Source organism: Hippocampus comes, unplaced genomic scaffold, assembly GCF_001891065.2.
Source record: "Hippocampus comes isolate QL1 unplaced genomic scaffold, H_comes_QL1_v1.1 scaffold112, whole genome shotgun sequence".
Taxonomy (NCBI): domain Eukaryota; kingdom Metazoa; phylum Chordata; class Actinopteri; order Syngnathiformes; family Syngnathidae; genus Hippocampus; species Hippocampus comes.
Genome location: NW_017805841.1, coordinates 1,774,616 through 1,798,073, shown reverse-complemented (window position 1 = coordinate 1,798,073; position 23,458 = coordinate 1,774,616). Strand labels below are relative to the sequence as shown.

General features: G+C 41.9%; 2 protein-coding genes across 2 annotated transcripts in view; one reads left to right on the top strand and one right to left on the bottom strand.

Annotated features, from left to right (window-relative positions):
- fbxl13 (F-box and leucine-rich repeat protein 13) overlaps positions 1-23,458 on the top strand; it is a 40,541-nt gene that overhangs the window by 13,623 nt on the left and 3,460 nt on the right. Inside the window, exons 11-21 of the mRNA XM_019888186.1 lie at positions 3,690-3,785; positions 4,029-4,124; positions 4,335-4,470; positions 15,875-15,927; positions 17,519-17,619; positions 19,538-19,702; positions 19,894-19,942; positions 20,014-20,112; positions 21,225-21,345; positions 22,178-22,340; positions 23,210-23,329. Coding sequence (XP_019743745.1) covers positions 3,690-3,785; positions 4,029-4,124; positions 4,335-4,470; positions 15,875-15,927; positions 17,519-17,619; positions 19,538-19,702; positions 19,894-19,942; positions 20,014-20,112; positions 21,225-21,345; positions 22,178-22,340; positions 23,210-23,329 — 1,199 coding nt within the window. The remainder of the gene's footprint in view (positions 1-3,689; positions 3,786-4,028; positions 4,125-4,334; positions 4,471-15,874; positions 15,928-17,518; positions 17,620-19,537; positions 19,703-19,893; positions 19,943-20,013; positions 20,113-21,224; positions 21,346-22,177; positions 22,341-23,209; positions 23,330-23,458) is intronic.
- Positions 5,138-14,196, bottom strand: lrrc17 (leucine rich repeat containing 17). Its single transcript, XM_019888316.1, has 6 exons — positions 14,003-14,196; positions 11,878-12,348; positions 10,533-10,747; positions 8,201-8,356; positions 7,321-7,462; positions 5,138-5,698 (listed from the first exon to the last, which is right to left on the bottom strand). The coding sequence occupies exons 1-6, from the start codon at positions 14,131-14,133 to the stop codon at positions 5,416-5,418; spliced, it is 1,398 nt and encodes a 465-aa protein (XP_019743875.1). The 5' UTR covers positions 14,134-14,196; the 3' UTR covers positions 5,138-5,415.

Sequence of the window (23,458 nt, the reverse complement as noted above, 5' to 3'; positions counted from 1 at the left end):
CTCCGCTTCCTCCTCCGGCTCGCCCTGGACCTCTTCCAGGGAGTTCCAGAGCAGCTCATCCGATTCGGTTTGGTCTCGCGGACTCTGCTGCCTGTCTTTGGGACAACCTCGGTTGTAGGCGCGCACGTACTCCTCCACGCTCTCGCCCGTGTATTCGGGAGGCGAGCGACACATCAGTCCCGAGGGCCTCACCACTGGGTGGAGTCGAAGCCAGTACATCATGTAGTGGATGCTGCAAAGTGGACTTAGTTTTATTTGGGTTTTGATATTAAGAGAGGAATATGAGACATCTGTGGTGTTCATGTTGGTTACACCCCGCTCGTCTGTTTTTGCAAGCATTGACTTGTGGTGTCAGAGGCACTGTTGTACATTTGCAACCATAATTCTTATATTTATTCCATGGAATTGTATGTATTCATTCCCAACAGTCCGAATTGTGTTGTGTCTCTCTTGGCTGCACTGTTAGATTTTGTTTATTTTTCCAATTAGATTTCAGCCCCTATGTGTTGCCATGTCAATCAATGGGGCGAGCAGTGAGACCGTTTAACGATTTCAAATTCATCCTCACTAGGTGCTCGTGCTTGTCCTTGTTGATGTCAGCATTTTTCCATCCTGCAATTGGCTGGACAGAGCAAAACTTGGAAGAGCTAATTTTGACTGGCGAAGAAGTGGACCACGAGACGTTAACTCCTGACATTTTATAATGTCCCCTAGTCCTAGTGGCGCACAATTGTCAACAAGCGCGCGTTTTTGGCAAACTAGTCATGTGGACTTTCTCTAATAGTAGGCAAAAGTTTCCCTACTAGTGTAATATATGTAGATCAAAGCCTCTGTCTTTCTCAATCCAATTTGACGGCCTTTCAAATTGTTAGCGCTGGCTGGCTGTAACAGCATAAAGCTGAGTTAGCCGGCCCACAATAACGTTGGCATATTTCTGTCTTGTGGTTGGTAAGAGCAAGCCAAGTGCTTGTGTCAAATGCTTTTGTCATTTTACAAGAGAAATATTGATTCAAAATTACTCAATGATGTGCAAGTTGCAGTGGCATGCTGTTCCATTGCATTTGTTGTCTACATTTCAGTTCTTGGGGCGGAATACTTGAACTGACCGTGGACAATCATCCCTCTTTATTGTTTGTACATAACACCTACTTGAAACCTACTTTTGTGACACTAAACAGGGAAAGTCTATCAACTCCTCCTTTGACAACACAACAAGGTTGATTTTGTGTGTGTGTGTGTTTCTCGGCCAGAAACAATGTTGTTTAACCTGCTCTATTACAGCCAATTTTAGTCTCAAGAGATGAGGAGTTTGCATGTTCTCCCCGTGCTTGCATGCGTTTTCTCAGGTACTCCCATTTCCTTCATCATTACAAAAACATGCATGTTGGGACCACTGAAGACTTTATATTGCTCACTCCTGACTGGATGGGCAGTAAGGGAAATAGATGAGGCGTTAACACAGGTTAGATTCTGGGTTTGAATCGTGGCTTGGAACTTTCTGTTTGGAGTTTGCATTTTTTCTTACTACCCCTATTCCAGCTTTCACCCATATTCCCAAAACATGCCATGTACATTATGTACCCGGAGACTCTAAATTAACCATGAGTGTGAATGCCTGTTAGTCTTTATGTGCCCTGTGATTGGCTGGCTCCAACTTACCCACAACACTAATAAGAATAAGGGCTATTGAAAATGGAGGAATTCCAATGTATTTGCTTTCTTTACAATTTATGATGAATTTTAGTTTTGCCTGTAAAGTCTACATTTACAGTAGCAAGAGATACTGTGTAAGCAACATGAAAACCAAAGAGCTGCCATGGTGGAAAACCACTATAGAAAAATTATAAGGCCCACCTATAATCGCACACCCAAGGGTTTCCCCCCAGCTTCAGCTTGGACAGGAAGTAGAGATCTTCAAGGACCCCATACTGGATGAAATGTAGGCTGTTTTCTGACAGGTCCAACTCGCGGAGGTGGAGGAGCCCGAACAAGGAAGCTGCAGACGTGCACAAGAGCAGGGTGTTTACCCGCCACAACCAGTTACCGTGACCAGTAAGCACCAGGTCAAGCAAACTGAGTCTGCTGAAGGGGAAGCTTGTGCAGTGTTATGTAATCCAATTCAGCTCTCTCATATTTGCACAGAAAGCTCATGGTCTTTAAATGGCAGAAAATTAAAACCAGAGGTTCCCAGCAGATGTAAACCCCCCCAACTATTGGCCGCTCCGGGAAAAACACACAAAAAAGCCTTTTTCTGTCATCTTGGATCAAAGACATGCTGTGAAATTGGCTGCTTTGTTGCTGTAGTAACGCACTCTTAAGCACACACTTTAGTTCGGGCTAATCTGGTTTCGGGTAAAATTTCAGGATGAACTTGAGTTGCACTGCACATGAAACCATTTTGATTTTCTCTCAACTGTTGAATGCTCAGGTCCAACAGATCCATTTTTCTTGCCCCTTTTTGCTCAAGTTTCTGTTCTAACAAGTACCATGAATAGACCAAAAAATGTCTTTGTTCAGTTAGAATTCCTATTAAAACAGTTCTCTTTATGATACTGTCACATTATCATCAGCAGGTGGCAACAGAGCTAAGACCGGAACAGTCGGGGAAAGGTATAGACGTGAAAAGGTATAGGCGTGAACGTCCTTAGAAATGTCCATAGATAAGACAAAACATGTTGCCATTCCACTCCTTATTAGAGAACAACTTCCAAAAAAAAAACACTATACTTTATACCTGTGTCAATGCGTTCCATGTTGTTATGGCTGAGGTTCAGCGTTTTTAAACTCTTTGCTCCTTGGAAACTCTTGGCCTTGAGATGACGGATGGAATTGTGGGAGAGATCTATTTGGACGGCGTCCTCGGGAATACCAGCAGGCACCTCGGTTAGACCTGTAGATCAAGACGAGTGGACACGTGTGAAAGATGGTCTGATTCATCCGTTCCAAATTTAATTTGTGCCATGTGCAGTGGAGCTCGTGTGTTTACAATGGATCCTTCCCATAGGAAGTGCAGTCGTCCCTCACCACATTGCACTTCAGATCTTGATGCTTCATTCTACCGCAGATTTTTCTCAAACAGACAGACAAACCTTTAAACAAATGGTACTTTAAAAGCAGCAACACATACAGTGTATAACAAAAAGTCTGAATAAAACCAATTCGTGCAAGAACCAAAGTAATTTTTCCCAATGGAAATAATGTCAATCCAATTAGCATTCCAGAAAAAATATTACCCCTCCATCCCAAAATTAGGGAAAATAATGTAACATACAAAAAATAATGTATAAATGAATAATGAAATAAATAAATGACCAATAAAAGCACTTTTAACGTTTATTGTACGCCACTGAGTCATGGTCCCTCGGACCATGTTATAGTCTGTTAGCACCTGCTATTGGTGAAACGCTGGTACTGCAGCTAAGCAGTGAATGATGTCGTTCGGTCTGTCTGCAGTTCACTCAAGTGCGGCATCCTGTAACACAGCAACGTCTGACCAGACTTAAATTTGACTGACAAAATATACAGAAGAAACAAAACCCTAAACTAAATCCAAACATTTACAAAAACAAAATCCGAATAAAACTAGCTAACCCACGGAAAAATTCATTAAATTGAAACAATTATTAACAAGTCAAGACAAAATTTAAAAAAATGAAAAATCCCCAAACGTGTGCGGTTTGATGTTGCAGAGACTTCAGAATGAACTGGAGATGGAGCGCCAGCAAAGCCAGGTCGGGGAGGGATGCGACTGGCTCTCAGCCTTACCCAACCACATCTCACTTAAGGTCATTAATCCAAAGCTTCCGAGTTTTCTTATCGATCAAGTACACATGCAAGCTACAAATCTCAGACAGGAGTCAGCCACAGCTCACAGCCAGGCACTCACACACAGGCATACTGAGGTCACGGATCATCCTACCAGGCCCCGTCTCTTAAAACAGATGCAGATACACAGACACGACACCACACCAAGTATTTTCTAAACATTTTATGCATGCAATTTCTGATGTTCAAATGTTTACCCGCAGATATTCCAGTATATGGAATTACGAGACCTGCTGAGCTGTTCCGAAGTGTGCTGCAGTTGGAGAAGTCTCATCCATACGGGCACTCTGTGGAGTAAGGTTAGTACAATATCTGTATGCATAGAATTGTGCAGCAGTCACCCACGTGGTGCCCGGGCAGCCCCCGAGAACCACGTGAGGAACCTGCAGCCCTGTTCCAAAAATAGCTCACCACTGATGCAACATGGTGATTTTTTTTTGTATCAGTGATCATTTGAAAATCTTGACTTAAGTTTAAATATTGATTTAAGTTCCTTTCTATCCACTTAGATCAACGTCTCGGTGGATAAACGCTGGATAACAGATGACACCATGAAGGATGTCCTGCTTAATTTTCGTCCATTTGTGATCCACCTGAATCTGCGCGGCTGCACTTCGTTACACTGGTATAGTTTGAAGCATATTGGTGAGTTGTCCACTCCTACAGCACTGCCATACCTGTATACTTATCGGAAGTCACCATTAATAGCTTAGTCTCATCTCTGCATCCAACAAATTGAATTGCAGCTGTGCTTACTGGTAAGCTGTGCTTACTGGTTAGTTTACTTTATGCAGTGATGCCTTGAGATTTAGCTATAAACTCTTTTCTGCCACTCCCAGTTAAAGCTTACTGTCACACTAAACATCAAACAAAGACGTGCACTGAATTTGAGTCGAAGATGTGGCAAAACTTATTTACTTTCTATTTAGTTATGTCACTATTGTGTGATTTATTATTTTTTTAAAGAACAATAATACAGAGTGTTCTTTTTCTGATTAAAAACAAATATTTTGGGCGGGGCAGAACGGATTAATGACATTTTTATTCATTACGATGGGGAAAGACGATTTGAGATATGCATGTGTTTGAATTACACGTGTGTCACAAAATTAAATAAAGTAATATCTCAAGGCATCAGTGTTTGTACCCTTAAAAAAAGTGTTATTACATTTTAACTACAGCTTCACCATAAAATGTTAGCTCTCACAAGACTGTCATTCAATTCAAAAGTTGACTTGGATGAACATTTTCTCAAATGTCAATTTAATGCCGGACCACATTAACAGCAAGGTAATCAACAGGGTTTCCCAAATAAGTCAAAAATGCTTTTTATTGCGACATTTGAGTGTATTAAGCAAAACACTTTTGTGACATTTGTAATTATTATACACCACTGGAAATGAACAGATCCCCATTAAACCTGCAAATTGGGCTTGTACATTTTTTAAAAAAATATTTGAGATCATTCCCATATTTTTGGGGGGGGGGTACACACCACATAAGTAGATTCTTCATCTGATACAGACTATTTGACACAATGAAAAGGATTTGGCTAAAGTTGTACACAGAGCCCATTCAGAGCCTTTTGCCTCAAGACAGTCTGATAATCTGGTACTTCTGAGGCTGTCTCAAGTGGCTGGGCTCCACTTCCTCCTCCGGCTCGCCCTGGACCTCTTCCAGGGAGTTCCAGAGCAGCTCATCCGATTCGGTTTGGTCTCGCGGACTCTGCTGCCTGTCTTTGGGACAACCTCGGTTGTAGGCGCGCACGTACTCCTCCACGCTCTCGCCCGTGTATTCGGGAGGCGAGCGACACATCAGTCCCGAGGGCCTCACCACTGGGTGGAGTCGAAGCCAGTACATCATGTAGTGGATGCTGCAAAGTGGACTTAGTTTTATTTGGGTTTTGATATTAAGAGAGGAATATGAGACATCTGTGGTGTTCATGTTGGTTACACCCCGCTCGTCTGTTTTTGCAAGCATTGACTTGTGGTGTCAGAGGCACTGTTGTACATTTGCAACCATAATTCTTATATTTATTCCATGGAATTGTATGTATTCATTCCCAACAGTCCGAATTGTGTTGTGTCTCTCTTGGCTGCACTGTTAGATTTTGTTTATTTTTCCAATTAGATTTCAGCCCCTATGTGTTGCCATGTCAATCAATGGGGCGAGCAGTGAGACCGTTTAACGATTTCAAATTCATCCTCACTAGGTGCTCGTGCTTGTCCTTGTTGATGTCAGCATTTTTCCATCCTGCAATTGGCTGGACAGAGCAAAACTTGGAAGAGCTAATTTTGACTGGCGAAGAAGTGGACCACGAGACGTTAACTCCTGACATTTTATAATGTCCCCTAGTCCTAGTGGCGCACAATTGTCAACAAGCGCGCGTTTTTGGCAAACTAGTCATGTGGACTTTCTCTAATAGTAGGCAAAAGTTTCCCTACTAGTGTAATATATGTAGATCAAAGCCTCTGTCTTTCTCAATCCAATTTGACGGCCTTTCAAATTGTTAGCGCTGGCTGGCTGTAACAGCATAAAGCTGAGTTAGCCGGCCCACAATAACGTTGGCATATTTCTGTCTTGTGGTTGGTAAGAGCAAGCCAAGTGCTTGTGTCAAATGCTTTTGTCATTTTACAAGAGAAATATTGATTCAAAATTACTCAATGATGTGCAAGTTGCAGTGGCATGCTGTTCCATTGCATTTGTTGTCTACATTTCAGTTCTTGGGGCGGAATACTTGAACTGACCGTGGACAATCATCCCTCTTTATTGTTTGTACATAACACCTACTTGAAACCTACTTTTGTGACACTAAACAGGGAAAGTCTATCAACTCCTCCTTTGACAACACAACAAGGTTGATTTTGTGTGTGTGTGTGTTTCTCGGCCAGAAACAATGTTGTTTAACCTGCTCTATTACAGCCAATTTTAGTCTCAAGAGATGAGGAGTTTGCATGTTCTCCCCGTGCTTGCATGCGTTTTCTCAGGTACTCCCATTTCCTTCATCATTACAAAAACATGCATGTTGGGTCCACTGAAGACTTTATATTGCTCACTCCTGACTGGATGGGCAGTAAGGGAAATAGATGAGGCGTTAACACAGGTTAGATTCTGGGTTTGAATCGTGGCTTGGAACTTTCTGTTTGGAGTTTGCATTTTTTCTTACTACCCCTATTCCAGCTTTCACCCATATTCCCAAAACATGCCATGTACATTATGTACCCGGAGACTCTAAATTAACCATGAGTGTGAATGCCTGTTAGTCTTTATGTGCCCTGTGATTGGCTGGCTCCAACTTACCCACAACACTAATAAGAATAAGGGCTATTGAAAATGGAGGAATTCCAATGTATTTGCTTTCTTTACAATTTATGATGAATTTTAGTTTTGCCTGTAAAGTCTACATTTACAGTAGCAAGAGATACTGTGTAAGCAACATGAAAACCAAAGAGCTGCCATGGTGGAAAACCACTATAGAAAAATTATAAGGCCCACCTATAATCGCACACCCAAGGGTTTCCCCCCAGCTTCAGCTTGGACAGGAAGTAGAGATCTTCAAGGACCCCATACTGGATGAAATGTAGGCTGTTTTCTGACAGGTCCAACTCGCGGAGGTGGAGGAGCCCGAACAAGGAAGCTGCAGACGTGCACAAGAGCAGGGTGTTTACCCGCCACAACCAGTTACCGTGACCAGTAAGCACCAGGTCAAGCAAACTGAGTCTGCTGAAGGGGAAGCTTGTGCAGTGTTATGTAATCCAATTCAGCTCTCTCATATTTGCACAGAAAGCTCATGGTCTTTAAATGGCAGAAAATTAAAACCAGAGGTTCCCAGCAGATGTAAACCCCCCCAACTATTGGCCGCTCCGGGAAAAACACACAAAAAAGCCTTTTTCTGTCATCTTGGATCAAAGACATGCTGTGAAATTGGCTGCTTTGTTGCTGTAGTAACGCACTCTTAAGCACACACTTTAGTTCGGGCTAATCTGGTTTCGGGTAAAATTTCAGGATGAACTTGAGTTGCACTGCACATGAAACCATTTTGATTTTCTCTCAACTGTTGAATGCTCAGGTCCAACAGATCCATTTTTCTTGCCCCTTTTTGCTCAAGTTTCTGTTCTAACAAGTACCATGAATAGACCAAAAAATGTCTTTGTTCAGTTAGAATTCCTATTAAAACAGTTCTCTTTATGATACTGTCACATTATCATCAGCAGGTGGCAACAGAGCTAAGACCGGAACAGTCGGGGAAAGGTATAGACGTGAAAAGGTATAGGCGTGAACGTCCTTAGAAATGTCCATAGATAAGACAAAACATGTTGCCATTCCACTCCTTATTAGAGAACAACTTCCAAAAAAAAAACACTATACTTTATACCTGTGTCAATGCGTTCCATGTTGTTATGGCTGAGGTTCAGCGTTTTTAAACTCTTTGCTCCTTGGAAACTCTTGGCCTTGAGATGACGGATGGAATTGTGGGAGAGATCTATTTGGACGGCGTCCTCGGGAATACCAGCAGGCACCTCGGTTAGACCTGTAGATCAAGACGAGTGGACACGTGTGAAAGATGGTCTGATTCATCCGTTCCAAATTTAATTTGTGCCATGTGCAGTGGAGCTCGTGTGTTTACAATGGATCCTTCCCATAGGAAGTGCAGTCGTCCCTCACCACATTGCACTTCAGATCTTGATGCTTCATTCTACCGCAGATTTTTCTGTCATAAATACCTAGTTTTATATCTTTTTTTTTTTTGGGCTGTATCGTGGCATTTTGCAGTGATTATTTTTCCACACAGGCTGCAGAGCGAAAAGCGTGAGCCAGTAGGAAAAGAGCGAATAAAAGACAAGAGACTGCCCAAAGTATGGGATCACTTTCTTTTGCAAAGCACAACTGGTTTAAGTTAACATTGCAACAGTAAAAACATTAACTTATTTGATAGCCTACTACTGCTAGTCAAAACAAATTGAGATCCCTCTACGAGTGGCCAAGACTACACAGCCTCCAGTGCACTTTTACTTACTTTATTGTTCAAACATAACCAAATGAATGCAAGCGCATATTCTCACACAACCAACTGATGTCAAGTAAGTGTACGCAGTGTGGCTTTTGGTTTAGCCAGTTCACAGCCAGCCAGCTGTACACACTCATTCGCATACGCCATCATCCCTCAACAAGCTAGGCCCCACTTTTTAAAGTCACAGTCACAGATTCATGACTGTGACGGCTGAGGATGGCGAAACCAAGTGGAAAAAAATATAACCTGCACCTCACACGCATATAATATTGGAAATAAATATATGGCTGCTACCTAACAGATTTCATCTGTCATGAGGGTGATCTGGAACATGATTAACGAGGGGTTACTGTAATGGCAATAGAAAAAAAAAAAAACATTATTTAGGGTCTATAAATGCACCAACTTCTGAATTATGAGCAATGGGGTGATTTTTTTTTTCACGTGTGAGCTGAAATAGATAACAGTAGATACCTGTATAATTTAATTACTAAGATTAGCTGCGCAACCAGTTCAAGATGTACCCCGCCTATTGCCCGAAGATGGCTGGGATGGGCTCCAACATGCCTGCGACTCTTGTGAGGATAAGCGGCTCAGGTAATAGGTGGCTGGCTGTCTGATTAAAATTAAGTTATGGGCTCAGTCACGATATGAATTCATCCATCCGTCCATTTTCTGATCCGCTTATCCTCACAAGGGTGGCGGGGCGTGCTGGAGCCTATCCCAGCTGTCTTCAGGCAGTAGGCGGGGAACACCCTGAACAGGTTGCCAGCCAATCACAGGGCACACATAGACGAACAACATGAATTTGCGTTCACAGTCACACCGAGGGACAATTTAGAGTGTTCAATCAGCCTGCCATGCGTGCTTTTGGAATGTGGGAGGAAACCGATGCAGGCACGGGGAGAACATGCAAAATCCACATAGGAAGGCCAGAGCCAGAATCGAACCCTGCACCTCTTTACTGTGAGGCCGACGCGCTAACCAGTCGACCACCAGAACCGCCCACGATATGAATTAAACTCATAAATTAAAGTTCCTTTGTAATTTTTCCAGGATCAACTTGTTGCCATCGTGACAACTTTTCAATGTCTTGCATGGCTTAAAACTAAAGTAACCACTTATAACACACCTAAATAAAGCTACAATTAAAGCTGCAAGCAGTGATGCATGTGCCCAGAGAGCATCTTCAAACTTTGACACGCTGCCTAAATTAGATGGCAAAAGACAAAAGCCTTGGCTGTTTTGCATCTCCCATCTGCCTCAGACAGTGATTCCCAACCAGTGTGCACATGGATGGATGGATAGATAGATGATAGATGGATAGATAGATGGATGCTGGGAAATTTTCTCAGGTAAAATATGTGCTTTGGCTCCAATAAAGGTTGGCAAACGCGGCGTTAGACATTCGCCCGTCAAACTTTTGCCGATTTTGATCAGAAAGGAGGAAAAAATGCTCAAATTCAGTTTGATTCTTGGTACGTTTAGACTCTTTTGTTGAGGTTCCGCTATATAATTCACGTTCTCTGGAATTTTTGAGGAGTGTAATAATTCCAGTCATCAGCATCCAATCATGCAGCCCCTCGGTGATAAATGCGTCAGGATTGCTTTTTCATTACTTAAGAAATGTGTGCACTGGGCAAGTTGCCTTTTCATTACAGTGATCGAAGGATTCCACTGGCGATAAAAGACTTGCCTCGGTGACTGCAGTCCACGCGTACATGAGGGAAGTAATAAGTGTGGCAGGATGTGATGGCATCTGGTTTGTTTTGAAAGGGACTTGGCTCCGCCGGATCTTTCGGATCAGTCTGGTCGCCCTGCGGCTTTTCATTTGGGTCTGACTTCTTGCAGAGCAGCTCGGGGTCGATCCGCTTCAACTTCTTGCCTTTAAGCCTGAGAGGCTCTGCACACCTTTAAGGAGAAACACAACAAAAGTTACGTCTCGCTAGGGTCTTCTATCAGTCAATTACTTGATGTACTACAATAATCATGTTAGAAAATTAGTTTCCTCTTTCATTAACATTAAAAGGTCTACACACCTCTGTTCACATGCTAATGTTTTGTTGTTCATTTTCTCACGTTGAGATTTATTTTTAGTATTAGTATACATTTTTTAATTATATATCTTGATGTCATTTGTTCCCACAAAAAAGCTGTCATTGGAACAGGGGTGTGTTGAATTTTTACATCCACTGGACCCTGCTTGTGTTTTGCCCACATTCGACTGAATTTTTGAAAGCCAGAACCTCGTGGTTTTTAGGCTGGTACAAAACACATCACATTCACCATAAATCATTCTTGTTGCCGACTACTTTTCTCTTGAATAAGGCCACGGATGGAGAATTACTTGGCGAATGTTTGCTTCTCCGAATCTTATGAGTCACCGCCGTTAATGTGTCCTGTTTGGCACTTTTCCATTTTGCTCCTCCTTGCTTTTTACGCTTTTCTAAGTCCACAGGATTTCAATCATTTCAACTCTCCCTATGTAAAAAAGTAGCAAGTGTATTTTGACCAAGGAATAGAAAGCATGGAAACTTTATGTGTTTCCAAATGTCGGGCGTAAAACTAAAAAGTGGTGAAAAAAATAACTACTCAAGTCAAATACAGATGATTCACCTTCACCAGGGGCGCCAAACTCATTTTAGTCGCGGGCCAATTTGGAGTTACATCTTCCCTCAGAGGGCCGTTATGACAGTGAAACCACAAAATGATTACTTATACACAACAAATTAATAGATTACTCATTTTGAAATAAGTCGATTAAAATAGATTGTTCAATTATTGTTCGAGTGAGGGTAAACAGGGTAACAAAATAATGGCAACATTTCAACGTTATTTATTACACGTGACAATTTGACATTTCGGTACAGATTTGGCAACACATGATTTGCTTTTGCGAGCCACATCAAATGACCTGGTGGGCCGGATCTGGCCCGCGGGCCTTGAGTTTGACACCTGACCAACACGAAGTACAGTAACAGAGCATTTTTACTTGACTACCTCCCACCTCCACTTAACTCAGCTTATTTGGGGAGCCTCACCTTGCATGATTTCCCAGATTCCGGTTGCTTGGGACTTGAAGGGTTTGTACCAGGCTGTCCATGTCACAATGACAGTTCAGTGGATTGTCATAGAGACGCAGGTAGCGGAGGTTGGGCATTGGGATGAGAGCTTCCTCGCTCAGCGAGGTCAGGCGGTTGTGCTGGAGCAGCAGGGTTGTGAGTCGAGTCAAACCCTCAAAGGCCCCCTCCTCCACCAACGAGATGTGATTCTGCTGCAAGTCCAGGCTAGTTAGACTCTCGTAGCCGGCGAAGGCTTCATCGCGGAGAACCTTGATCCTATTACGTGCTAAGAGGAGGTACTTGGGTGCTCTGGACCAGGTCTGCGGCCTGGGAATGGAGGTGAGGCGACAGCCCTGACAGTCTGCAAAGACACGTCCGGACTCTAAGGATTCTGAGCAGTTGCCTGGTCTTGAGGAGTCGGATCTGCCGTGACGGCCAGCGCCTCTCACCCTGAGGGTTTTGAACACAAAAGCAAGAAGCTGAGTGAGGGAAATGCGTTAAACAAGTTGTGAACAGTGAGAATTTAGATGCCCATAAAAGTATTGTCATGATTCCTTTTGCAGACTAAAATCTCCTATATATTTTTGTTAATTGCATTGGAACCTTTACTTATAAGTGCCCCAACTTACATGTTTTTCAAGTTCAATTCCATCGGCTGGTCAATAGTTTTTTCTTCTGGGTTTTTTCTTTTTTTTTTTTTTTTTTGTGATTGAGTCACCGCTCATGTGAAATAAAAAAGAAAGGAGCAACTCACTAATGACTGCATGTGGGCAAGTAGAGCCGCAGTCACCGATGCAGTTTTAGACTTTTATTTAACGGAATAAACAGTCAAATACGGAATGATAACACTTCCAAAGAGCTGCTGTTGGCCACAACTCACGCCTAGACGCTCACATGCACAGACTAACTGGCTAATCCGACTCCAGCTGTTGACCTCACTCACTCAGTCGGTCCAGTCGCTTCAAGGCAGATATCCAACACACGGACACTACAGCATGTAATAGGTAGATAAACTAGTGAGTTATTTGTTCGTGCTGATTTTAAACACAAAGTAAAATTAATCTAGTAATGCAGGCTCCAGACTGTACGCCAAAGTCAGTAGCTGTTGCTTTTTTCTGTGGAAAATATGATCCAAACAAATGAAAGGCAACCCTCCTTGACTGGTCGGTCATTGACCGCAAACTGACCTCAACTGCATAAAAGTCAGCTGCAAGAACCACAACATGACCAACAGCCCCTCAGTTAGGAAACAGTGAAAAAAAATCTGGCCTAATCTCACGAGAAACAATGTGTGAAATAAAGAAAATTTACGACAGGAAAAAAAAAACCTTTCTTAACTTAAATCAAGTCAAAATATGCTTGTTCTTTGTCTGCCAAGATATTTTTTCTTACCTGGCAGCTTTTGTGTGAAAGTATTTCACTTGCTTTAAGCATCGCACTCTACCCCCTAAAAAATCATCATCTGGGATTTATAAATTGTTATTGAGATTTTATGACCGGTAATGACTACGTTTATCTTGTAATAAAAGAAATACCGCAATTCTCTTGGTGTAGGTAGGATGAATACAATATTTTCCAGACATCAGTGTTGTTTTTGGCTAGCAATGTTTAGTTGTTTTAAGGAATTTTTGCCAAGTCGTAATTGTCATAACTGTTCTGTTGGCAGATAATTTTGCTGAAATTGTGTAATATATTCCTAATGTCATTCCTTTTTCCCCACCATTTTATTCAAGGCCATGTTTTGCAGTTTAAATGGGTTAAAAAGAACAACACAAATGAACTATTAGCACATACCTCAACCTACATGGCCAAATTGTGTCATAAACTTCAAAATCCAGATGGGCTTACTTTGCACAGTGACATCCATACATATCCATTTTCTACAATACTTGTCCTCATGAGGGTCACTTAGGAGCTGGAGCCACTCCCCGCTGACTTTTGTGTCCGGTCAATCAGAGGACACAAAAAGCATTCACAATCTTATTCCCACTTAATGACAGTCCCCAATGAACATAACATGCATTCTTTGGAATTAGTGAGGATGCGTGCCAAGTAATATCCCCCCCAATATTGTAATTGAGACCATAGTGTGCACGGCGCCCACCTGTCCCGCGCGAGCTTGCGTCTTGCTCCTTTGAGGCCTCTGCCTTTGCCCGCTCGTTTCATCTCGACCAACGGGAACAGCAGCAGAAGCGCGAGCAGGGAGATCACGACGAAAGAGGAGGTCACACGCATGCTGGTAACTAGCTTTTTTCCCTTTTTCCTCTCAATAGCTCTCGCTGTCTCTTCTCTTGGGCTGTGGAGTCAAGCAGAGTTGTTTTGGATATAATGATGAGCATTTGAAATGGGTCAAAGCGGAGGACAACTCCTGTAACTGTTGATGGAGTACAGCTGTGGAAGGAGCGTGATGCAGCAGCGTGTTGCGTAAGACACGAGGGACATCCAAATGTGTATTTATAGCCTTACAATAATATTTCCACACTATCATGCTGTACAACTTTGACTGTTTGAGCCGCTCCACCGCATGTTCACAATCTGTGTGTACCTTGTATCTGTAGTGGGCCATGCATTTGGTGACTGGGCCTTCCAATGGAGACTCTGTTCACCTCTTACCACCATGATTGCATCGCAATCACAGAAACCATCAATACAGTATGTTTTTGTTTTTTTTACCCCCCAAGATGGCGCCTGTGTAGGCAGCCATCAGCAAGTGCTCTTCAAGAGCCTTTCTTTTTTTGTTGTTTTTGAGTTTTGTTTTCTCACATGGTGTTGTTGTTGTTACGTCGTGTGGGCCTGATGTGGATTGTTTTCAGTATTTTTTTGGCCACGACATTCGTCAAAGGAGAAGAATCTGTGCTTGGTGGTTGCGCCTTCTCGGCAGCAGGCCTGTACCAGCACTGATTTTGATTGGGAGGAATGTCGGCGCCATTTGACTGTCGGTGCTGGACAGCCCCGGGCCGCTTGTGTTTTTGCGCCTGTAATTGGCAGCATTTTTTACAGCCCCGTTTTGTTCAGCGGAAATGTCGGTGCTGTTGGACAGTCTGCGGCTGGATGGGTGGATGGCTTGTGGAGATGACGATAAGAAGAAAGGAGCGACAGTGCAGAGTACAGAAGCGTATGTGGAACTGGGAGTCGCCGCTTGGAAATGAAGCGAATTTACATGGGACGAAAGATGTGAGCCAATCTCTTTTTCGTCAATGGACGCTACAGCTTCTTGTTTACTTCGAACAACAAAGTGTATGCAGAAAAAGTGGTTACGACTGCACGGCCGTCTGTGTCTTATGTGTTGTGTTGTATTATTTTGTCATTTTATGTTAAATGTTCTGTTGATGGCAGTGCGGGCACCCGCAGCGGCTCCTCTCTCTCTCCTGTGGTTGAGAGGAAAGAAATTTGAGGAAAGAAATTTCATCTTTGTTGTATGTTGCACATAGAGCACATTTGACAATAAAGTTGAATTGAACCTTGAATTGAACACAATATAACAACACATTCGTGCCACACACATCATTTGAAGCAGTTCACAGTCTATCTTTATCGAATAACTTGACTAAAGCTAAAAAAAAAAAAAAAAACTCTTAATAGATGCTGATTATCAACCTTAATAATGTGTGCCGATCACTATAGTTGCATTTTCTTAATGATCAATTTTGCTCTGACCAAGCAATCAGTGGGTGGAAAATGCTGACGTTGTCTGTGAGGGTGAATTTAAAATCTGACTGGTTCACGAAACAGTCCCGTAGTTTAAGTTACATCAGCCAGGACTATGGATTCCGAAGGTCCTGGACGGATTTAACTGATGTGGCAACACAAAGAGGCTGAACTCTGAGTGGGGGGGAATCAAACATCCACATGGGCAGAGTAGCCAAGAGAAATGTTATGAAATGAAGAGAATACAAATTAGTGGAACAAATATTGTCATTTACTATTGGGACGTGCCCCAGATTGTTTCGTAACTTTCTTGCTGTTTCTATTCCAGGCGAATGCAGAAATCTCCAAGAGCTCAACGTGTCTGAGTGTTTTAACATCACGGTGAGAACAACATTGTGATGGTTATACCGAGTTCTGTATATTAGCGGTGTCAAACTTGTTTTCATCACGTAGTTATGCTTGCCGTCAGGGTGCCATTTATAACTATGGTGTCAGGGGTCACAGACAAGTGCAACAGTCACTGTTTGTACCACGGGATTTATTATGCTGTACAAAGCCGAATCGTGTCATTTGTTATTGCTTTGTCTCCATCTTAAGAGCCTGGAGAGAGGCTCTTAAAGTGCCACTGGAAGTTTTTCACATTGTAACACATCGAAGTAAAACTAGAGCCGTTTACCCCATTTCGCGTACAGTCACAAATAAAATGATAAAATTCCAGAACTTAGAACTTAGAGACCAACTGGTCTAGTTTTGCAATCCACACCAATCTCAGTCCCACGCACAGCACTCAAGATACAGACAATACAAGTCGCTGTTTGCACTCTTGTCGTTTTCCAAAACTAAAGACTTTTCAACTGCAGGCATGTTTCGTCTCCCAGCTGCCTGCTTGACATTTACGCTATCCATTGTTGTGACAGTTGTTTTTATAAGGTGGTTCTCAATTCTTCGTCGTCGTCCTACCGCATGTCGACTTTTTGTAACGTGTTTTAATGAGAAAAAATACCACTGTATAATCTAATACTTTGTAAAATTATACAGGAATCATATAATTCAATAGAATGAAAAAGAGTCAAACTATTTCTCCTTCAACTGTGTTGCTCATTCCGGTGTGCGGTTCTTGGCCACCTGAGGGGCAGTTTAAGACAGCCACAAATATACTGTTCAGTGAGACTTCTCAACTCCTCTTAGCTCATCAGTACGACACTCACATTTGTCGCTCTTCACAATTAAGAATACAGTATAGACTTGTGAATATTATGTGGTTTGATCATGGTAAATGGAAAATGGAGTTTAGTTATATCGCACTTTATCTACACCATGCGGTGTGCAAAATGCTTTACAAAGCCTCATATTCATAATTTATGTGGTCATGATATGGATTACATGTTTGGTTTCAGATATCCTTTGCTTAAAGGGCAACGACACATCGAATAAAGAGCTGCTAATTTTATGTTAGCATTCGCATAGCTGATGCTATGTGGTTGTTTTAAATACCCAACATGTAATTCTCTTAGTTTTTTTTTTTCTTTAGTTTGACAATAATCTTCTGATGAGTGGCAAAACACATCTTCAAGCATTTTTTTTTTTTTGGGGGGGGGAGAATATTTACCAAACTTCCTCTTGTTGGGAAACAGTTGAGTCACCCTCCACCAGACAGTGTTTAAGATCCTAATTGAAAACAAAACACCCGAGTCATGTCACTTGTATCTCAAGGCATAACTGTATTTAGAAACATGTTGTGAAATGGCAGACCTTCCCCGCAGCACACCTGATGATTTCTAACAGCACAATGGCTGGGAATCGCTCTTAGATGGCATGCTCCATCTGGCCAACGGGGCCTTGAGTTTGACGCCTTTGCTTTGAGAGATTAAGCTCTCAAAAATGACAGAATGTACGGAAGCAGCCACAGCTGTCTGGCAGCCTCACTGGAGTATAAAATATGTATGACGTGGTGGTGTGTGTGCTTTGACAGGACGCCATGATTGAGTCAATTGTGGAAGGCTGTAACTCCCTGCTCTACCTGAACCTCTCCAGCACGCTCTTGACAGACGCCACCCTCAGAGAGCTGGCAAGGTAAACAGTGCCACTTGTTAGCACGCAAATCCTTTTGTCGCTGGAGCCTTGCCTTCCACTTCCCAGAAGTAGCCACTAATATGCATACTTTTTTTCCGACGTAGAGCCCAGCAGCACTATTTGCTTCGCCTTTCACGTGTGAGAACAGTTCACTTGTTGCCAGTCTGTAGACTGAGAAAGAGGAGCAGATGTGGCGCTTGCGACATGGAAAAAAAAAAAAAAGAGGCATGTTTGCCATTGTGGATGAATTATGCGATTTGAAAATTCTAGTTGTAAATCAGTCAGGCTGGAATTAAAACAGGGGCTTTCCCAAACTTGTTCCCACAAAGTTGGACACGTAGAATTGTCCAAAATGTCTCAAAAAGAGAATTATGGGTTTACAAGCCAGACGCCTAAATTGATTAATTAATCCTGTGAGTGCCAACTGCTGTACTTTTCAACAGGTATCCAACATCACATAACTCATTCACTTGTTCACGTTTTCAAGTTTCCACCAATCCTATCGAAGGAAAGACTAGACTCTTTTCTTTCACCATAAAAAAAATGCTCCTAGCTATTTTCATTCTTTAGTAACCACCAATAGAACATTGTTTGGTATGAATAAAATGTTGCTTGGGGCCCCAATTTGGTCAGGGATTGTCCTGGGTTGGTTCCATCAAAAACGCTGGTTTTGGACCAAAAACAAGCATTTTGTGAAAAGAGACATGTCAAGGAAGAAGTGTGACTATGATGCTGATATTTTTCCTTTTGTGACACCTCAAACAATAAGAAAATAAATCTGAGAGAGGGATTTTGATGGCAAAACAACCATTTACTGTATTTACAGATATCCAACTATTAAAATCGCCGTGAGCGACACTCAACGCATGACTTAAATTGAATGTTGTTGGCTTTTTTTTTTACATGCCGTTTTTCACTTACTCCTTAAAATTGCATCATCTTTTCTCACGATAGCGACACACACTTTGTTTATACTAGAAATATACATACCCTGTGTGAGGTGCATGAACATGTCTGACTTCCAACAAGTTGGCATTTCTCTCCGTCATAATCAACGTGACAACACGTGATTCACCCCCTATCTTTATCTTCTTCTAAAAAGCTGTGCTGATCTCAAATCCTAAGAAATGCAACATCACCATCTGGCATTTGTTTGCCTTTTCAGTTCTTTATTAAAATGCTTGATATTCAATTAGACAAACTGGTCATTTAAACTTATGATTACAATATGGTAAAAAAATAAAAATAAAATACTATGTGCTTGCTAAAAATATTTCTGTCTTGTCTTCCAAAAACATTTAAATTTGACTTCAGCAACTATGCTATTGGGTTAGCTGCTGTTGGCTGTACTTCGCGCCAAGATACTCCCACACGGACTTGATGTCACATTCCAACCCACCAGGCCCCACCCCTTAAAGGCACATGCAGTACATACAGATTTATGTATTTTTTCAAAGTTTTATGCTTCTGTTTTGTTTTTTTGTTTTTTGTTTTTGTTTTTTTTCAAATTTGTGTGCAATGTGTTTAAAAAGTGTTTTGTATAAGTTTAGATGTGGAAAGATTTAGGATTTAAAAATACAACTTACATGGTCTTTCTATGTCTCATATTTTCACACTTATTAGGGCTGTTGGTATGGAATCTTTGCCCTGCAATAAGTGGGTGTTTCCCTTCTTGTTACTGTATGGTGCACATACCTTGAAGTTGTTTCCAAGTTTGTGGGGGAAGAAAATACATGATTCTACAGCATAGAGAAATTTTCAAAAACACTTTTTTCTGACAGTGAATAAATAGCAGATACTACAGTATTTGAGTTGCTGATTTCACTGCCATGCTGTTTTGATTAGACACCACCAAATCTTGTTGGTTCCCCTCATGATTTCAATTTGTTATTGGTTTCTCCCATTTTTTCCCCAACAGCAACTGTGTCAACCTTCAGTACCTGAGCTTGGCCTATTGCCACAAAATGACAGATGAAGGTTTTCAATACCTGAGTTTGGGAACAGGCTGCCACAATCTCCTCCACCTAGACCTGTCGGGCTGCTCCCAGGTCAGTCTTTCAGGCTCCGCGATATACTGTACTTAGTGAGATAATTCCAAAGGATTGGAAGAATCCAGTCGCTCCTCTCCTTGTTTGCACGTGTCCCCTCTTGTTCCTCACTTAGTATGAGCTAAGAGGGGAGGAAGGAAGGAGTGGAGAAAGGACGGGGTCGGGCTTGTTGAATAAGCCCACCCGCTCGCCATGTGCTTCCTCGCATGCATGACAACACACTCAGTTATGCTCACTTCCAGATGTATGTTTTCATTTTATGGGGCCCGGAAAGTGTGAGGAGCGTGGATCAAGGGGATGACTCACATTCCAATGAATACAGATTTGCTCTCTGTCTCTCTCGTAGGTGACGGCGACGGGCTTCAGTTACATCTCGGAAGCGTGCCCTTATCTCAAGGAGATTTTGCTCAATGACGTGTACGACCTGTCGGACAAGTGCATCTCTGTATGTTTGTTTCATTGATAGGACTCTGCACACCAGGGGATGGACAAACCTATAATGGTCTTATCTTGTAGTTTTGACACAACTGCCACATCATGGCTGTCTCTTAAGGGTGATATGGCAAATACAGTCAATTTTGGACTTTTCGGGATTAACAAGAGCATAGAATGACAATCTTTCAAGCAGTTTTTACTTGAGGATCATTAATGTGATATGTTGCCAAATTGGACCTTGACACAGAGCAGAAAGTGGAGCAAATCATTTTGTCTTCTGAATTGGACTCTCACTTTTCACGGGGGTCTTTGGAAGAGAAATGTAGTCCCTGTTTAATTTATAAATGACACCTTTACATTTCGAGATAAGCTCTACACACATTCATTTTGTTATCCTTAATTGTAGTAGACACAGTCCTTGGCCCCCCTGCTGCAGTCAGTTCAGACAAAAGTTTTGGGACACTCCGAGTAAATAATACTTCACTTCCTACCATCCATCCAATTTTGGACCTATTTTCCTGTCTTTAAAGCATTTCTCTTACTGAAATCTGTTCTCACTCTTGCTCACACAGTTTTCAAAATAACAAGCTTGCTTCAAGATCTTCATTTCTCAGTCCAAGTTAAGGTTTACCATGAAACTGACACATAAAACAGAATATAATAAAATACTGTTTATTTTAACCCCAGAATGTTCCCGCAATTATTATTTTGTGTACTCTAACGAAAGTCTGCTAGCATAATGCTAAAGTACAACGCATAATGCCATTGACAGGCTAACGGAAACTACCTTAGATGTTGTGGTAATTATAAACCGTCAAAAATCAGCCACTCTAACACATGCGTCACATGCATACATGTATAAACAGAGCAGACAGCAATACTCACAGTCCTATTCTCTCTGCTTGGTATAGAACTTGAATGGAGCCGTTACTCCAACTGCTTCAAGCACTGCTGGGATGAACTGGAACTGAAAGTGTGGAATGGCAAGGTGTCCCAATACTTTTGTCTGAAGAGCTCAACCAGAAGCATGTGTGCTATGTAGGTTTGCAAAATTCTGGAGAAAAAAAAATGACTGGAAATGTTCCACCTTTTTGCAAGCATTGCGCGATGTGTGCCACATAGGCCCTGATGGCCAACTGCCAGAGTGTCTCCTCCATCTCTCTGCTGGAGGCGTGGCAACTGTCTGACGCCGGCATCAAAGCCATCGCCGAAGTCACCAAACTGAAGAGTTTCAGCCTGGAGGGTGAAGTTCTCCGCCAAACTTCCTTGGACTATAGAAAGCTGTTTGAGCATTTCTTTGATATCCTTGACATCCAGTGAAAGCTCAGTGTACCAGCAGGCTCATTATCCTCATGAATAAAACAATTCAATTCACTACTAGAACGACCATCCTATTAGTAACATTTTTTTTTGCACTGCTGTAAAACGCTTTTGCATGCTTGGGCAAATACATATTAAAAGTGAGGCAAGATTACCATTAGGGATTTTGGTGCTACTGGTAGGATCCAGTGACCTTATTTATCAAGGCACAGAACTGTGCATAAAGTGTGCATACAAACATTCCCACACCAAGTATGGGAGTTAACAATGTGCACTTGTGCATGAGGATGTGCACAAATACATTTTTTTTTGTACTTGTACACGCTTTAGATTTCAATTGGAAGAAACAAATTTAGAACCTGTTCTTCACACTCTATATGAGGACACAGGAGACCAATAGTGCATGACACATGCCTACTAGTTGGGGCTCGTAACATTTCTATCGTAGCACAGCAGTAGTTAATTGCATACTTTAAGCCGAATGGTGGCACTAGAAGTAAGAAAAAAAATTTACAAGACAGACAGTCATTCTACTAGTGTGATGAATCCTCTTACGAGCGAGTAAAAAGAGCGTACTAGAGCAGATATATATAAGATAAGATAAGATATCCTTTATTTGTCCCACACTGGGGAAATTTACAAATATCAACCTTGATTTGATATCAAGGATATCAAACAAATGCTCTAAGGGACTTTCCATATTGTACACATTTAAAAGCGATCTTCAACGTGTAAAAGTGTTCTTCCTTGTGCAGGTAACAATCGCGTGAGCCACATGAGCTGGAAGGCACTGTGCTCCAGCTCACGAGGCCTCCGCAGGTTGCACATCGTTGAATGCCACAAGATGGGCGACACTTCCCTCAAGGCGGTGGCCACGCTCCGGAACCTGCAGTACCTGGACATCTCGCTTTGTAACAAGTGCGTGTCGCCCTGCATGTCTTTTAATCGAGGCTGCTCAAACTTTTTAGGGTCCCAAGACTAGGATTTGGCTGATTACCTGTTGGGTGGTTTAACATGGTTTTAAAAAGTCAAGATTTCAATAACCACTAGCATTGCCTGTAATGAGTTCTTTTCTTTTTTGAGGGGATCTCTAAACGGGGCACAATATGATTGGCTGCTTATATAGATTAGTCAACAAGCCACCACTTTGAGGTCATTTTACCATAATGTAGAAATGCACATTATTTTAATATTACCAAGTACAACTTTATAGTCAAATATGCTGTATGCAGCACAGATGAAATTTCCTCCCTCTTAAACAGACAACAGACAACAATACCATGAACATATCACTACAATTACAGTCAGCTTTATTTTTTCCAATTATTATGTATTATTTTACAATACAATACTGTACGATAGAATGATACCAAAGATCAAAACCTGTTTTTGTTGCAAATGTAAACTTGGCAAGCTGTACAGAGACGAGATGCAGAGACTGTTGACATTGGTCTACAGTGCCTTGGCCGATCAGGATGCAGAACATACACACAAAAAAATAAATAAATAAATAAATTTAAAAAACGGCGCTAAAAACATCCGTGACACAGCGAAGCCGTGAAAGGTGTACCGCATTATAGCAATGGTTCACTGTGCTGCAATGTTTTGGCTCACAATTATTATACCGTCAGAATCGAATACTGGCCAATATCTACCCAAGGCTCGTTACAGGGTTTTGCATCCAAGCTATTGATCGCAAATTATTTCGCAGCCCACAATTTGAGAACCACTGATTAAAATTATTAGTTGATGACACAAGTTCATGTAATGACTGTGTCTCATTCCAGAGTGACGGATAAGGGACTCTTTACTCTGGCCGAAAGCCCCTCGGCCAGCAAACTGAGAGAGCTGAATGTGAGTTACTGCAGTCAGATCACGGATGCAGCCATCAGCGTGATTGGTCATAGGTACAATTAAGTCATGCTCTCATTCACACTCTTACATTCATACACTCACCATTTACACACACTAACACACACACATTCCAAAACCTCAAAAAAAGCTCTCTCTCTCTCTCTCTCTCTCTCTCTCTCTCT

What these genes read in the sequence shown, in the direction of transcription:
- lrrc17 (XM_019888316.1), bottom strand. Translation starts at nt 14,133, where the DNA reads ATGCGTGTGACCTCCTCTTTCGTCGTGATCTCCCTGCTCGCGCTTCTG. An exon ending in AATCTGGGAAATCATGCAAG is followed by an intron (nt 10,748 to 11,877) that starts GTGAGGCTCCCC and finishes TTCTCCTTAAAG; the next exon opens with GTGTGCAGAGCCTCTCAGGC. An exon ending in CATGGAACGCATTGACACAG is followed by an intron (nt 7,463 to 8,200) that starts GTATAAAGTATA and finishes GCACGTCTGCAG; the next exon opens with CTTCCTTGTTCGGGCTCCTC.